This window comes from Melanerpes formicivorus, unplaced genomic scaffold (assembly GCF_026170545.1).
Source record: "Melanerpes formicivorus ecotype bairdi unplaced genomic scaffold, bMelFor1.0.p_v2 SCAF_33, whole genome shotgun sequence".
Taxonomy (NCBI): domain Eukaryota; kingdom Metazoa; phylum Chordata; class Aves; order Piciformes; family Picidae; genus Melanerpes; species Melanerpes formicivorus.
Window position 1 is genome coordinate 8,801,126 of NW_027142385.1, and position 15,480 is coordinate 8,816,605.

Below are 15,480 nucleotides of genomic sequence, written 5' to 3' on the forward strand. Positions count from 1 at the left end.
TGCCCCAGCCCGTGCCAGGGGGACGTGGGAAGCAGCAGGGCAGGGCACAGGGCAGGGCACAGGGGCCGGGGCTGGCCCCAGCTGCATCCTGTTCCTGTTTGCCGTCCACGCGCGGGCGCTGAGCTCAGCTCCGGCCATTCTCTGCTCCGCTTCCCCTGCTCCTGCCACGCACTTCCCGGCCCCCTTTCAGATCCTACCTTTGCTGTGTCATTCCCGAGGGCTGCCTTGGGCTCCAGGTGGACCTGCTGCTGCCTGCTGCTGTGCCAGGGGCTGCTTGTGCCGGCAGAGCTGACCCCACTCCGCGGCAGCCCCACGGCTGAACTGGCGCCGAGAGCCTGGAGCACGAGAGGGAGAAAGGCCATGGGAGCTCAGGGGGAGCTGGGAGCACAAAGCCTGGGAGAAACAGGACCCTGGCAGCAGATGGAGATGGCCAAATCTGCTCCCAGTGCTGGGCTTAGCTGAGCAGGACCTGGCCCTGGCCTGTCTCATGTCACAGCCCCGGCAGGGAACAAAGCCCTCAGTGCCCTCTCCGCCCTTATTTGAGCTCAGCCTTGATGCCTTCAGTTCCAGCACAATCATCTCCCAGGCTGCACCCTGGGGGTCCTTCAGGAAGGGGCTAAGAGACAAGAGAGAGAGGGAAGAAGATAGTCAGCCCCCAGTGTCCTGTGGGCTTGGCAGCCCCACAGCCCAAAGCCAGCTCTGGGTGGTGACAACCTCCCAGCCCCTTGCAAGGGGCAGCAGGGAACAGGCACTGTGTTTTCAGGCCAGTTCTGAGTGAGCCTCAGGGATTTGGGCGTCCTCTCCTGCAGGCCTTGCACTCACCCCTTCCTTCTGCCTTGCCTTTGTTGCTTTTGGTAGCCTGGGATGTTGCTCAGCTGGACTGGACCTGCAGGATTTGCACCACTGGAGAAGACAGCAGCCCAGCACTGCCAACCACAACCATTCCCAGCTCCAAAAGACTTCCAGGTCTGGGGGGGGAATAAAAATACAATCAGGATTAGGGAACAGCCTTAAAATAATGAGATTTGCACAGGGAAAGAGATGGAGAAGAAAGGGAAGAAAGGAGCCCAGTTGGTTGGGTTTGATTTCCCTGTTGGCTCTGGAGCCTGTAGGCTGCTCTGACGTCAGGGTGCCAGGCTCAGCTCTGCAGCTGTGAGGTAAGAAGCCTCAGCCAGCAGCCCCCTGCCCGCGCTCACGAGGCTGCCAACGAGCAGGGAAGGGGAGAAGGAAGTGCTGGAGCCGAGGGAGATCTCAGGGGGCTGGGAGGACCCCTTGCAGGAGCATCATGGGCAAGGCAGAGCCTCTCCGTGCCAGCGGGGAGCAGGCACCGCAGGGCTGTGGCTGGCTCTGCGCTCGGCCATCAAGGACAGTCCCGGGAAAGAGAGAAGGTTTCCAAGCACATCTCAGCAGTTTCTCTCTGCTCCCAGAGGAAGCTGTTCATTGGAAGCCATTTTCTGCATAAATTGCCCTTTCCTGCTGGTTCCCACAAACTCAGACTGAAATGATTTCCTGGGCTGGAGGACACTGAGCCACAGCATCCTCAGTGCCTGCACCGAGCTCAACCTTGAGCAGGAGCCCAAAGGCATCCCCAAAACCCTGCCCAGAGCCCACCCAGCTCCCCTGGAGAGGACACTGCCACATCCCCTCCCCAGCAGTGCTTGGGCCAATTTCCAGCCAGGACCCCGGGCAGGGGTCTCAAGGCCCTCTGACCCCTCAGGCCCATTCGTCCTCCCCACACATACTGGAAGAAAGCAGAGCCCCAAAGTGCTGCTCCAGCACAAGGAGTGAGGAGCAGCTCGCTCCAAGCCCCAGGCACTGCATGCTGGCAGAGGATCTGACCCTCAAAGGGCTGCTGAGCACGGGGAGCAAGAGGTGGAGACAGCAGCAGGGCTGTCCCAGCCCCCCCAGAGCAGGACCTGCCCCAGAGCAGGGAGCTGGTGATGGGAACAGGTCCCTGTGCACAGCAGGACGTGGGCAGGGTCCACACAGCAGCGTTTTGGGGGCTGTGGTGCTGCAGGGCTGGGCTGGCATGGGGTCACCTTTCTGCCCCCACCCAGGTTCTGCAGCCCAGCACAGGATCCCAGCAGGCAGCACCACTGCTGCCAGCCCTCCTTGGCCACAAGGCACAGCACTGTCCCCAGCCTGCACCCAGCAGCCCCAGTGACAAAACCACTTGCAGACCATGACCGTGGTGGTGAAAGCCACCACACAGCCTTGCCCAGGAGAGCCCTTGCCCTGTCCCCCGAGGCCAAGCAGCCCAGGGGCATTGGCACATCGAGCTGCTGCCCTTGAGCAGGGCAGGGAGGGAAGGAGGAGGACCTGGAAAATTCCCTGAAGCTGCTCAGGAGGTGCAGGCTGAGGGACTGCAGAGCTCTGCAGCCGGGAACGGGCAGGATACAGTTAACGCCTGGTTCCTCCCGCAGGATCAGGAGGAACTTGGCTTCATATTTCATGTGTGGGATGTTGCAAGAGGACAAGGAGCCCTGAACCCCAGCCGCATGCATCCCCCCCGGCTCGGTGACGGCCGCGGGGAAGGAACCAGGACGTGTCCCAGCTCCACGGGCACTCCGGAGAGGGCAGGAGCCTGGCACACAGGTCAGGGCCAGAGGAGGACGATGCCACCACACCAAGAGACATCAGAGAAACCCCAGGGAAAGGCCACGGCCGAAGCGAGCCGGGGACGGCACCGAGATGCCCCAGTCTAACCCGAGCGGGTGGAACGGCCCCGGGCGTGGCGGAGAGCTGGGGGTCCGCGGCTGCGGGGAGCAGAGACAAAGGCCGGACCCCCCCAGCCCTGCCCGGTGCTTCCCCAGCCCTGCCTGATGCTCGACCTCTCCCTTGTCCTCGCCGCACGCCTGTCCCAGTTCCAGCAGCCGGTTGCTACAGCAACTGAGCTCTGACTAATCATTTGCGCAATGACCTTTTTTCCCCCCAGAGAGAGGGAGGGAGGGAGATGGAGAGGAGGGAGGGAGGGAGGAGAGGCGAAGCAGCCGAGGTTAGCAAGAAAAAGCAGCCAGAGAACGATTTTTTTTTTCCCCCCTAGACGAAGCAAGATTTTTGTTGGTGGGGGGGAGCTGGGGGGGGGGGGGGGCAGAGGGTGGGAGGGGGAGAGGAAAGTGGGGTTTGGGTGTCCCCCCTCTCGGCTCTGTGCTCAAGGCAGGATGGATGGAAGGAGGGAAAGCAGGAAGAATGGATGGATGGGGGCAAAGTCAGCTGCCAGCAGGCAGAGCACCTCCCTGGGACATATTTCCATGGATGAGGGGGTGAGGGGGGGGCTGCAAACAAGGCTTACACTGCAGCCTTCCTCCTCCTCCTCCTCCCCACCCCCCTCCTGGCCACCACGAAGGGCCAAAAGTCAAGAATTTGGCTCTGCCTGAGTGCTGAGCTCTGGGTCAGCCTGGCTCAGGCACCCTGAGCAGAAAACCTCTCTGGTGGGTGGTGTTTGGAGAAGCTGCAGCAGGGCTGAGCTGAGGGAAGCACATCCAGGCTCTGCTGAGCCCCAGGACCCAGCCTGAGAGGAAAGCTGAGCTCAGCTCCAGTGGCTCCCATGGTGTTGCAGGGAGGGCTCTGCTCCCACCTCCGCTGCCTTCAGCTGAGCAAGACCAGGGTCAGGTCTGGCTCCAGCTCCAATCTGGAGTAAATAATGCAGAAGGCTCTTTCTGCACAGCTCTGAGGAGCACACGTGGGAGAAAACAGCTCAGAGGCTGCACATTGCTCCTAGCAGCAGCTGGAAAACAGGAGCTGGTGAAACCCAAAGAGCAGTGGCCAGGAGGTCCTGCTCACCACGGGCTGGGAGGTGGCACTGCCAGCCCCAGGTCTGCACAGCAGAGGGCTTTGGGCTCCTCTCCAGCTGGAGCAGCAAGCAGCCACTGACCTTGCCCAACCACCAAGTGCTCAGCCAGTGGAGATGGACAATGAGGGAGGTCCCTGGTGACCAGGGGCAGAGCTCTCTGGAGAGTCCCAGAAGAATGGGCTGGGAATTTGGAAAGGAAAAGTGGCTTGGAGAAGACAAAATGGTTTTGTGGACAGAATTCCACAGCAGAGCCTGAGAAACTGCAGTGCTGTGAGCTGGAGGAGAGGCCTTGCCGTGACTAAGGAGCAAAGCAAGCAAGAGCTACATCCTGAGCGGTGCTGAGCCCACACACTCCACATGCAGCTTGTGCTGGAGCTCAGAACAGGGAGCTCTGCTTGGAGAGGACAAAGTCTCCTCCAGAGAGGCACTGTGATGGCCCTGCCGCCCTCGCCCTGTGCCCTGCCGCCCTCACCCTGTGCCCTGCCGCCCTGTGCCCTGCCGCCCTGTGCCCTGCCGCCCTCGTCCTGTGCCCTGCCGCCCTCGTCCTGTGCCCTGCCGCCCTCGCCCTGTGCCCTGCCGCCCTCTGCCCTGCCGCCCTCACCCTGTGCCCTGCCACCCTGCGCCCCTCGCCCTGCTGCCCTCGCCCTGCACCCCTCGCCCTGCCGCCCTCGCCCTACGCCCTGCCGCCCTGCCGCCCTCGCCCTGCGCCCTGCCGCCCTCTGCCCTGCCGCCCTCTGCCCTGCCGCCCTCTGCCCTGCCGCCCTCACCCTGCCGCCCTGCCGCCCTCGCCCTGCCGCCCTCGCCCTGCGCCCTGCCGCCCTCGCCCTGCCCCACAGATGTTCCTTTCCTTAAGGCAGCTCTGACAAAATCCTTGCTCCAAGGCCTCCAAGAGCTCCTGGAGCCAACCCTCCTCTTCCAGCTCCCCACACTTCCCTCTGCCCCTCACCAGAAGGGGTAGGGCAGGGCATTCCCAGCAGGGCATTCCCAGCAGGCATTGCCCAGCTGCTCTGTCCAGCCAGGAAGGGCAGCGCAGGATTTCCCCCATCCTCTGCACCCAAAGGAGAGGCTGGGTGGTGAGCAGCACTCTGCAGGCAGTGGGCACCCAAAGTGTTTCCCTTATCAGCACCACCTGGCACCTACAGGAATTCCTTCTGTGGCCTCTGATCCCAAAGCTGAGGCTTCCTAAGCCTCCCCCCAGAGGAGGCTTCCCACGGAGCAGAGCTACGTGGGGTACTGCAGGCAGCCTCAGCTCTCTCGGCTGGAGCTCCAGCAGATCAAAGCCACCTCAAGCCCAGCCTGCTAAGTGCTGCTGACTGGCAGGAAACCTTAACCCAGGCTTGGCCCTGCAGGGCCACGGTCGCAGGGCTCGCAGTCCCAGCCCCAGCTCACGCCTGCCTCCCACCCACCCTGCAGATGAACCTGGGGCTGCAGCGAGCCTGAGCCGCAGCCTCCAGCGATCCAACTCCTTCCACCTCTCCTTGGTTAAATTGCTCTGCAGCTCGTGGAGCTCCACCAAGGACAATTATTTCCAGCATGTGCTGTGCATGAGTGCTGGGAGCAGAGCTGGGCTCAGCTTTGTGTGCAGAGCCGAGGAGGAGGAGGGGGAAAAACAGAAGGCAAAAGAAAAAAGGAACTTGGAAGTGGAGCCCCCCCCCGGGCTCCCCCTGGTCCCGGGGAGGCTCCACGCTGCTCTTGCTCAACCCGACAGGAGAATGAGGAAGCAGAGGAGATGGGCGGGGGAGGGGGGATGGTCAAGCTGAGACAAACAGCCCCTGGCCGGGCAGCTGGCAGCCCCGGGGGGGCACGGGAGCAAAGAGCAGGCAGTGCCCTGTGCCCCATCCCCACCCCAGCCTGGGGGCTCGGGGGCTCTCACCCTGGAGGGGCCTCAGGGGTTTGAGTCCAGGTCTTAGAGGAGATGGTCTCCAGCACAGAGATCTGCCAAGCCTCTCTGCATCCACCCACACTGCCCTGCCAGGTGCCTCTGTGGCACATGGGGCTGGCAGAACCTGTGCCATGCTGTGCCATAGCCATCCAGCTCTCCCCTGGCTCACTCAGAGCTGGCTTTCAGTCTCCTTACCTCCTCTTGCTCCATGTGCCAGTGGCTGCTGTCCCCTTCCCTGTCCTGGTGCCCCCATCCATGCTGGTCTCTGCCCCTTGTCTTGCCCTGGAAGAGAAGAACTGCAGCTGAGGGGAGCCCAGCACCTGCACAGCCCACTGGGGACACCCCAGGAGCCCTTCTGCTAGGCCAGTTAGGAGGGAACCCCAAGGAAAGGCTTTGCTGTTGCCCAGAGAAGTGCAGATCCCAAGGGAGGGAGAGCTGGACCAGCCCTTCAGGAGGGCAGGAGAGGGAAAGCAGCAAACTGGGAGCAATGGAGTTTGCTTTCCCAAGGCCATCACCAGGTGGGAGCTGGGGTGAGGCAGCCTTTGGCCCCTGCCCAGCCCAAGAAGCAGCAGAGATCACCCAGAGAGGTGCCATGGGAAGGGTGGGCAGCAGGCCCTGGGCACTGGCCTGGAGCAAGTGGCAGTGCCAGTGAGCTTACCCCTGGCTCGTGTTTGGTCCACACTGAGAGCATCCCTGAAGGGAAGAGGCTCTGCCAAAGCCCAGAGCCCTGCCTGGGGTGTGAGGGCAGGGCAGCTCTGGCACTTCCAGTTTGGTTGGGAAGCCACAGAGCTGAGCAGTCAGATGCCCCCAGCCCAGCTCTTGCTTCCAGCAGCCTCTGCTGCCCAGCCCAGAAAGCTGCTGGCCCAGCACTGCTGTGAGCCCATGGCCCACAGGGCAAGGCTGGGGACCACTGGGCATCTGATGGTGGCTCTGTGCTGGCAGGGACCTGTGGGAGCTTTCAGAAATGGGGCTGAGGGAAGAACAAAGGTGCAGATGGGGCCTGGGAGCAGCAGCCTGACACCCCTGAGGCACCCATGGGACCTGGTGAGGGGCAGCAGCACTGGGTGCAAATGAATGAAGACAATGCTGCTCAAAGGGGGAGAAAAAGGCATAAAGGCTGAGCCTCTGCAGCACCTCCTCCCCTCCCAGAAACCTGTGTGCTATGCAAATGTGTGCAAATGAGAGATGGAAGGGGGGATGAAGCTGGCTCCCTGGTTTGAGACTGGGAAGCGTTGGAGGCAGCTTGCTGGAAAGCTGAGGCAGAAAATAGCTGCACCATGACAGGGACAAGCAGTGACAACTGGAGGGTGAGTGTCCCAAAACGTCTTTGGCAGTGGGATCAGCTCCCCCAGCACCAGCAGAACCCAGCCCCAGACACCAGTCCAGCAGCCAGCCCTGAAGCACTGCCCACCCCCCCCGCCCCGCAGGGATGGCAGAGAGCACTGCGGCCCCCGGGAGCTCAGGCAGCTCAGTCCCACACAAGGGGAGGCCACCACGGGCAGCCCAGGGTGATGGTCCCCAGGGTGATGGTCCCCAGGGTGGGCACTTGCCAGGGGCTGCTCAGGGAGCAGCCTCTCTGCTCCCTCTCCAGTCCCAGCTCGTTTGTTCCAGGCAGTTTCCCCACCCGGCAGAGCTGAGCTGGGGAAGGTTTTCTCCAGAGGCTTCTCAGAGGAGCAGGGGAGTGGAGAACGTCTGAAGGCTCCGAGGTGTAAACACCATTTGCCTGAGCAATGCTGCTCACGTTGAGCTGGCTGAGAAACAGGAGGAGGCTTTGTGCTTGAGAACAAACCTGGCTGGAGCCAGAGCTCCTTCCCTGCCTCCTGACCCAGTGCAGGCTTCTCCATGGCAGCTCAGATGCTCCAAGCCCGAGGAAAGCTTGGGATGGGTGCCCACATCCTGGGCAGGCAGGGCCCTGGCAGCCCTGCTTCAGGCAGCCACCCACTTCCATCAGCACTGCTGGGATGCAGCTGAAGTTGCCTCCTGCAAGTGGAGGGAGGGCTTTCAAAACTCACCCCAGGCACTGGAGATGAGGGCAGAGGACCAGAAAGAGGAGGTGATGCCAGCACTGCTCTTCATGCACACTGAGACCAAGGGTGCAGCACAAGGACCTGCTCTGGGGCTCAGAAGGGGATGCAGAAGTGTAAGAGACCTGCCAAGAGCACTGGTTGGGCTCAGGTTTGAGTCCATGCAAGATGACCTCCTCCTGAGACCTCCTCTGCAGGACCTCTGCCACTGCCTGCAACATCAGCATCCCCCAGGAGCACCATGGTGCCCCATGAGCCCTGCCTCCCACAGCCTGCAGCTGGATTTGCTTTCCACTGGCTTCCCCTGCCTGCTTAGGGCCACCTCCAGCAGCTCCAGTGCCACCCCAAAGGCCACCTCCAGCAGCTCCACTGCCACCCCAAAGGCCACCTCCAGCAGCTCCAGTGCCACCCCAAAGGCCACCTCCAGCAGCTCCAGTGCCACCCCAAAGGCCACCTCCAGCAGCTCCAGTGCCACCCCAAAGGCCACCTCCAGCAGCTCCAGTGCCACCCCAAAGGCCACCTCCAGCAGCTCCAGTGCCACCCCAAAGGCCACCTCCAGCAGCTCCTCTACCACGCTGGGTGCCAGCTCTGGATGCCTGTGGTGAGGACCCAGCCTTGATTCCCCTCCCTGAAGAGAGCTGCCCTGAAAGTGGTGAGTCCAGGAGACACTCAGCAAAGGCAGAGGAGCTGCTGCTCCCCCAACCTCCTCCTGGTCCCTTCTGCCACTCCTGAGCTGCTGATTTATCACAGAATCAGAGAGTTGTTTGGGTTGGAAGAGACCTCCAAGACCTTCCAGTCCAACATCAACCCAGCACCACCATGGCCACCAAACCCTGGCCCCAGGTGCCATGGCCACACAGTTCCTGACCCCCTCCAGGGATGGGAACTCCACCACCTCCCTGGGCAGCCTGTGCCAGCCTCTGACCTTGCAGCAAAGGAATTTTTCCTCCTCTCCAACCTAACCCTGCCCTGGCACAATTCCAGGCCATTTCCTCTCCTTCCATACCTGACACTGGGGAGCAGAGAGCAACTCCCACCTCACTGCCACCTCCTCTCAGGGAGCTGTAGGCAGCAGTGAGGTCTCCCTCAGCCTCCTCTTCTCCCACAGCCAATCCCTGGGACTCTGAGGAATGAAAGCTGCAGGCTGCTGGCACCTCAGCTGCCGTGGTTGGGGATGGAGGCAGTCCCTGCCTGCCCCAAGCCTGCAGAGCCAGGGGATGAGGGCAGCTTTCTGCCTGCTGCCAGCAGCTGGGGTCAGTGCCTCTGCTGTCACCAGGCAGGGAGATTATTCCCAGGATCTGCTGGGCTGTTTATCAGGAACACCCAACTGCTGCAGCCACTAAACCAGCTTAGACTCCAGGAACAAACAATTACAGCAAACCAAAATCCTTTCTGGAGCCCTGGCAGGGGAGGGAGTGGGGAGGGGGAGGTAAAGCAGCCAGGAGGCAGTTTGGGGTCTTCACAAATCAGCCCCAGCTCAGGGTGGGAGCAGCAGAAGAGGCTCCACAGCCACAGGGACTGAGATTCCTGAGTGGAGGGAAGGAGCAGCACAATTCCCTGGCAGGGGACCCAGGAACCTGCCCAGAGCAGGCAGCTGCCAGCCTCAGCTGGTGAGCACAGCTCTGGGGAAGGTCCTGCAGGGGCTGGCAGTGCCCAGCCTGGCAGCCCTGCCAGGCCCTGCCCTCGCTGCCCACAGCGTGGCCAGGCTCTGGGAGCCGGGGCAGGGTGATGCCCCCTCCCCAGGCACAGCCCAGGAGGGCTCCACGTGTGCTGGGGAGAAGAAGTGGGCTGAGAGTCTGGATGCAGGGAGGAGCAGGCAGCCAGCTCTGGCTTCCTCGGGCATGCAGAGCCTTTGAAGATCAGAAAGCAGCTGAGTGCAAGGCAGAGCTTTCAAGCTGCCAGGGTGGGTTAGTGGTGGGCCTGGGACTCCCCAGGGAGCCAGAGCTGCAGCATCCTGGCTGCCAGCTCAGATCCTGCCCCCCAGCCAGGGGAAGGGAAACAGGAACAGCTCCAGGGACACCACAGCCTGCTGGGGGGCACCGAGCTGCTGGCTGGTTTGGGGTCCCTGCCCTGCTCAGGAGGCAGCCAGATCCTCCAGGTCTGCCACTGCCCTGAAACTCAGGGGGAGCAAGACCCTTCCTGGGGCTCTGGGGGCCAGGGAACGTCCCAGCCACTTGCATCAAAGGTTAAGGCCACTTCCCAATTAGAGGGGCAGGAGCCATGGCAATAAAGCTCTGCTGAGGGGACATTAATCAGGGCATCTTCCTCTGGTGGAAATGCAGCTCAGCAGGATGGGAGTGATTGCAGCCAGGGAACAAGGTGGACACTTGGATCCCGGCTCCACCAGCAATAGGGGCTGGGAGGGTGCAGGGGAGACACCCTGGGACCCAGGCAGGGTGGGGGGGACCCACAGCCCCCACCTGGGGATGTTCAGCATCAGATTTTCAGGTCAGTGTTGTTGCCAAGGCCATGAGAATGGCACCAGCCACAGCAAGCCAGCCCCCAGCTCTCAGGCTGGCTGCAGGCTCCTGTCCTCCCCTCACACCCACCCAGGAGCCAAGGCTCAGGGCCCTGGCAGGAGAGATGAAGACAGCAGTGAGGGCAACAGCAGCAGGTAAGGGATGCAGGAGGGAAGGAGCAGGCTGAGGAGCCAAAGGCAGGGCAGAAAGGAGCCAAAGTGGGGGCCAAGGTGGTGAGGTGCCCAGGGGAGCCTCCTGCCCGGGGAAGTGGTGCAGCGAGTCCGGAGCTCTGCTGCTGGCAGCAGGAGGCATTAGATCCAGCTGAGCTGCTCCAACGCAGCCTGCATGCAAATCAGCTGGACAGGCAGAGGAGAAAAACAAGGGGGATGAGATAAGAGGATAGAGAGGCGAGGGGAGGAGGAGGAGGAGGAAGGAGAAAAGGGGAGGGAAGGAGAGGAGCAGGTGTGGAGAGAAAGAGAGGGCAAAAGGAGAGAGAGAGGAGGAGGAGGGATGGGGAAGCAGAGAGCAGGAGGGCAGGGTGATAGGCTGGCATCCTGCCCCAGCAGGTGCCAGGCAGGGGGAGCTGTGGGCAGGGGCTCCCGTGGGGAGAACAGGCTGGAGGTGCCAGACCATGACCCAGGCTGGACTGGGGCAGCCTTGGGCTTGGGCTCCTGCCCCTCAGCTTCCAAACCCTGCAGCACAGCCAGGACCTGGCTGGGCTCTGGGGCAGAGCAGCTCCCCCCACTGACTCTCCAGCCATGAGGGAGATGCCCAATGGCCACCCAAGGAGCCAGACTCTGCCACCCTGCCATGCCCCACCTGCACACACCACCCCTCTCCTGAAACCTGATGGCCATTGGTGATGGAAGGGCTGGTGGGAGCCAGCCTGCATCGGGGGCACAGAGCAGTGTGGACACAGCACTCCTCCGAGGCAGGGACCCCCTGCCAAGCCCAGCCAGGGGCTCCTGAGGGGCACAAACACAAGCAGCAGCAGCTCAGCTGGGGAGCTCTCAGGCAGAAGGTTGTGGTCAGACCCCAGGGCTGAGGCTCAGCAGCTCCATGAGGTTCTCGTGACTGGGCTGGACACAAGGCTCTCCTGACATCAACAGGCACTAAGCAACCAATGCTGATGCAAATGCCATCTGCTGAGCCCATGACATCACCTTTAATTGCATAACAAATGAGGATGTCACCACATGCAGAGTCCTGACGTCACCAGCAGAGCTGGAGCGAGCTCTGGAGTGGGATGATAAAAAAATGACTCCCAAGGAGGAAGATCTCAGCCTGGGAGAGCAGCAGCTCCAGAGGCACATTTGTGGCCTCCAGAAGGTGATCCGAGATTGATTGTTCCCTGCCTCCCCAGGAAGAGAATTAGGAGCAAGCCAATGGCAATAAGCAGCAGCAGGTTCAGGAGGAACAAGAGAGGGTTCCTCAGGTGGTGCCTGGCTGAGCAGTGGAAGCCCTGGCCACAGCTCTCCAGGGATGGCTCAAAGCAGCCAGACAAATCCATGGGAAGTCCATCCAGGGGATTACAGACAAAGCATCCCTGGCTCAGAGTCCCCAAGCTGCCTCTGGGCTGGGGACAGCCCTGCACAGCTCCTCACTCTGTGCTGAAGGTGGCAGATGGCATCTCCAAGCCAGCACCCTGAGGGCAGTACCTTCTGTGTCACCACAGGTTGTGAGCCCCCAATCTTTCCAGCCCAGTCTTGGGGGATGCTGAAGCCCCTCAAGAGGCAAAGTCCCCACACAGTGCCACCACTGTCACTGCTTTCATGCAACCCTCAGCCTCACCCAGCCCAGCACTGGGTCACCCTCACAGCACCCCAAACACTGATCCTCAGCTCCCTGGACCCCACCAGGGGCCTGTCTGGATGCAGGGCTCCATCCCTCAGGGTCCTGGCCGTGCACTGCCCCACGCCCAGCATCCCTTCTGCCGCCCCAGCAGTCCCAGTTCAACCATCGTGGAGCAGCCTGGCAGTGCCTCATTTATCAGCCTGCCTGGAAGGGGCTTGTGCAAGCTGTCCCTGGCCGGGGGATTAGGCAGCAGACAACTGGGTCTCGGAGGCAGGGGCACAGGCGGGCACAGACTCCTTTCTCCCTCCCCCCCCCCGCCCCAATCTGCGGGGCCAGCGCCTGAGCCCAGCTGCGCTGCCGGCCGCTGCGTGCGGCGGAATAAGAAGGAGCCCCCAGCCTCGGCTTTCAGCCGCTGCAGAGTGAGCAAGAGGTCCCCAAAGGGATGACACAATTGCGATGGAAATGGTTAACCCTTGGTGCGCTGGTTCGGCTGCCCCCGCAGCCAGCCCGGCAGCCAGCTCCTGCTCCACGGCTTGCAAGGACAGAGCTGGAGCAGGTTTGTGCTCCGGGGTGAGCCAGGCTGGCTCGGGGCAGGGATTGTTTCGGCTGCATCCCTCCAGCGCTGGGCCATTCCCAGCTCCTGGAAGCACAAGCACCACTTCTGCAGGCGTCCCACTCGGAGCCTCCCCTCTCGGTGCCCAGGGCCAGAAGCTGCGGTGGCTGCCTGCAGGTCCCTAGGTGCTGCCCAAGCCAGGGCTGCTCCTCGCATTGCCCCTTCCCTGGGCTGCTGAGAGCAGCAGTTCAGGGCTCCAAAACGAACTGAAACGTGAAATGGCTGAACTAGAAAGGGAAGGAGCTGGGGAGGCTTCTGCTGGGCAGAGCCTGCAACATCCACCCTGGGACAGGGCTGCTGCTGGAATCAGCAGAACAATGGATAAAGGGAAATCAGTAGATGCAAGTCACTGGGATTGTCCTAAAGCCTTTGATAAAATCCCACCTGAGACAATGCTAAGGGAACCAGGCAGCTCTGGGCAAGACGTGAAACGCTGCCAGGAGCAGGAAGCAGCAGAGGCACAGAGTGGGGAGGGAGGAGAGGTTGGTGCCCGGCGGGGGTGGAGGTCGGAGCGTGGCCGTGCCCCGAGCTCAGCTCCTGCTGGCATCAGGAGCAGGGAACACAGCCCCAGGAAGGCAGAGCTGTGGATGCCTGGGGCACACCGGAACCTTCACAACACAGCCCCCAAAGGCTCTGGCTCCTTCTGCCTCACTCCCCACAGTCTGTCCCCGGCTGCAGACAGGGCTGAGGGGCAGTGAGCAGTCCCCTTCCTCCCCTCCCCTCACACCTCCTTGAGGGAAGCTAAGCTGAACCTGACACCAAAGAGCACCATGCCAGCCCCTGGCCTCGCTCCTCACACTCTCATCCCTTGATCTCCCCACATCCTTTCAAGGCATCTTTCAACTCTCCATCTGGAGAGGAGAAAGCCCAAGGAGAGCAATCTCCCAGCCCACACCAGGAGTGGGGCACAGCAGGGGAGGGAGGGAGGGAGGCTCCTCCAGAACCACCACTGCCAGCTGCACAAAGAGCTGCTGAAAACAGCACCCAGGCTTCACCTCTTGTGACTGGGCCTTGAAGAAAGGGAGGTGAGAAGAGCCTGTCCAGGTGCCTGGCACCCACCCCAGCCGGGCAGAGGATGTGCCCAGCTGCAAGACAACTGATGCCCAGGCAGAAATGCCCCCAGAGCTGGCCCAGCCCTCAGCCCAGCCCCAGCAGCTGCTGGAGTGCACTTGCACAAAGCACAGACATGAGCATCACCCACTGCAGCTAGCAGCAGCTCTCCAGATGCACTGGGGAGCATCCAGGTGTTTGCCAAGGAGCACTGCTGCTCTCCCTCAGCTCTGATTACTGTCAGTAGCATAACAGTGGAGAGAGGAGGCTGGACCTGGCCCCACAGAGCCCCTTGGACAGGCATTGTGGGCTGCCTGGAGCCTGCTGCACTCATTGCTGGTGAGGCTGCAGCCAGCTCTGCTCCATGCCTGTAGTGCTCCAGCCCCACCAGCTTCAGCAGGGCTGACCCACAGCCCCTTCCCTCCTATCACCACAGACCAGCTCCTGGTGTGCAGCCTCCACTTCTGGCTAGGCAGCTCCCAGCCGAGAAGGATCCATCAGTGGGGCAGCTCCTCCCCCCCAGCACTCCTGCCCCCTGCTCCAGCAGCTTTGCAAAGCTGAGTGTGCAGAGTCCCAGGGGATGGAGGCCATTCGCTGCTTCTCCCTGGGGACTTGGCCATCCCTTCAAGCACCAATCCATAACTCACCCCTCTAGGACCAGCACAGTTTCCCTCTGCAGCACTGAGCAGGGTCCTGGGGAGAATTTTCTGCTAGCTGTGCTGCATTTCCCTCCCCTCATCCCATTACCCACAGCTAGAGCCCTCAGACCACTCTAGATAATTACTCAGCTGGGTGTTTATGACCTTCAGAGTTGTCCATCCCTGCTTTAAGGCAACTCTTCTCCAAGCCTCAGACTTTGGCTGCACAGGGAGATGCAAAACACCCCCAGGCTGCAGTGGGGCAGCCCAAAGGGCTGATCCTGCCCCTTGGCCACAGCCCCAAGGCCACATCCCAAACCCAGGCAGGTTTCTGCTTCCTCAGTGTGATGGTTGCCCATCAGAACCCCCAGTGCCTGCATTCCCCTCCACCCATGGCTGAGGGAGAAAGGAGGGAAGGGACAGCTTGCAGAGGGAGGCTCAGAGTAGTGCAGGACCTCCAGACAAAGCCACTCAGACACCTCCCTGGGGAGGCAGAGCTGAGCTGTCTGAAGAAAGCCCTCGGGAGCCACAGGGAAGGGAACAAGAGGAATCAAGCTGCAAAGGAACAGCTGAGGAGGCCAGGAGAAGCCAATGCTCTCTTTTGTGTCCCCCCCAGCCTCCCAGGGGTGAGTGCCTGGGTGAGGTGAGGGTCAGGGCCACAGCAAGGGGTGCTGGGACTGCCCCCAGCCCCATTGCTGGACACCCTGGACTCCCAGTGTCAGTGTGAGGAGTTGCAGCCCAGAGCCTGATGGGCACAAGGGCAGGGGAGATGCTGCCACAGCTTTTCCCCATGCAGGAAGGGGTGGGAGCTGTGGGAAGGATTCTGCTGGGGCAAGACCCCAGCAGAGGAGGAGAATACACCCAGACAGTGCAGGCACCAGCACTGGTGAGCAAGGAGCACATCTGTGCCCACTGCTCCACACATGGGTGCTGGGCCCTGGCACAGAGCTGGCAGCTGCTGTGGAGGCGAGGAAGGAGAGAGGTGAACGGAGGAGGAGGAGGCAGCAGGATGAGGAGGAAGCAGGATGAGCTGCCCATGGGCAGCACCACCAGCTGCAGGCATTCCCCTGCCATTGCCAAGCCTGAGGCAGAGCTATGAGGAGGGTCTAAAAGGGTTTGTGCCTGCAGAGTGCCCCCAGTGCTATCACTCCCTGGCACCCTAAGTCCCTCCCCAGCTTTCCTGCAGCCCCCTGCAGACACTGGAAGGCCACCAGAAGGTCTCCTGGG

The 15,480-nt window shown here is 61.9% G+C and overlaps 1 protein-coding gene across 2 annotated transcripts in view; it reads right to left on the reverse strand.

The window, feature by feature from the left end:
- The window catches only part of LOC137449961 (uncharacterized), a 61,737-nt gene that overhangs the window by 20,251 nt on the left and 26,006 nt on the right, over positions 1–15,480 (reverse strand). For both annotated transcript variants that reach the window (XM_068156027.1, XM_068156030.1), the window contains 3 exons: positions 5,871–5,957; positions 823–968; positions 198–335 (listed from right to left, as the gene is read on the reverse strand). In XM_068156027.1, the coding sequence (XP_068012128.1) occupies positions 198–335; positions 823–968; positions 5,871–5,957 (371 nt within the window). The remainder of the gene's footprint in view (positions 1–197; positions 336–822; positions 969–5,870; positions 5,958–15,480) is intronic.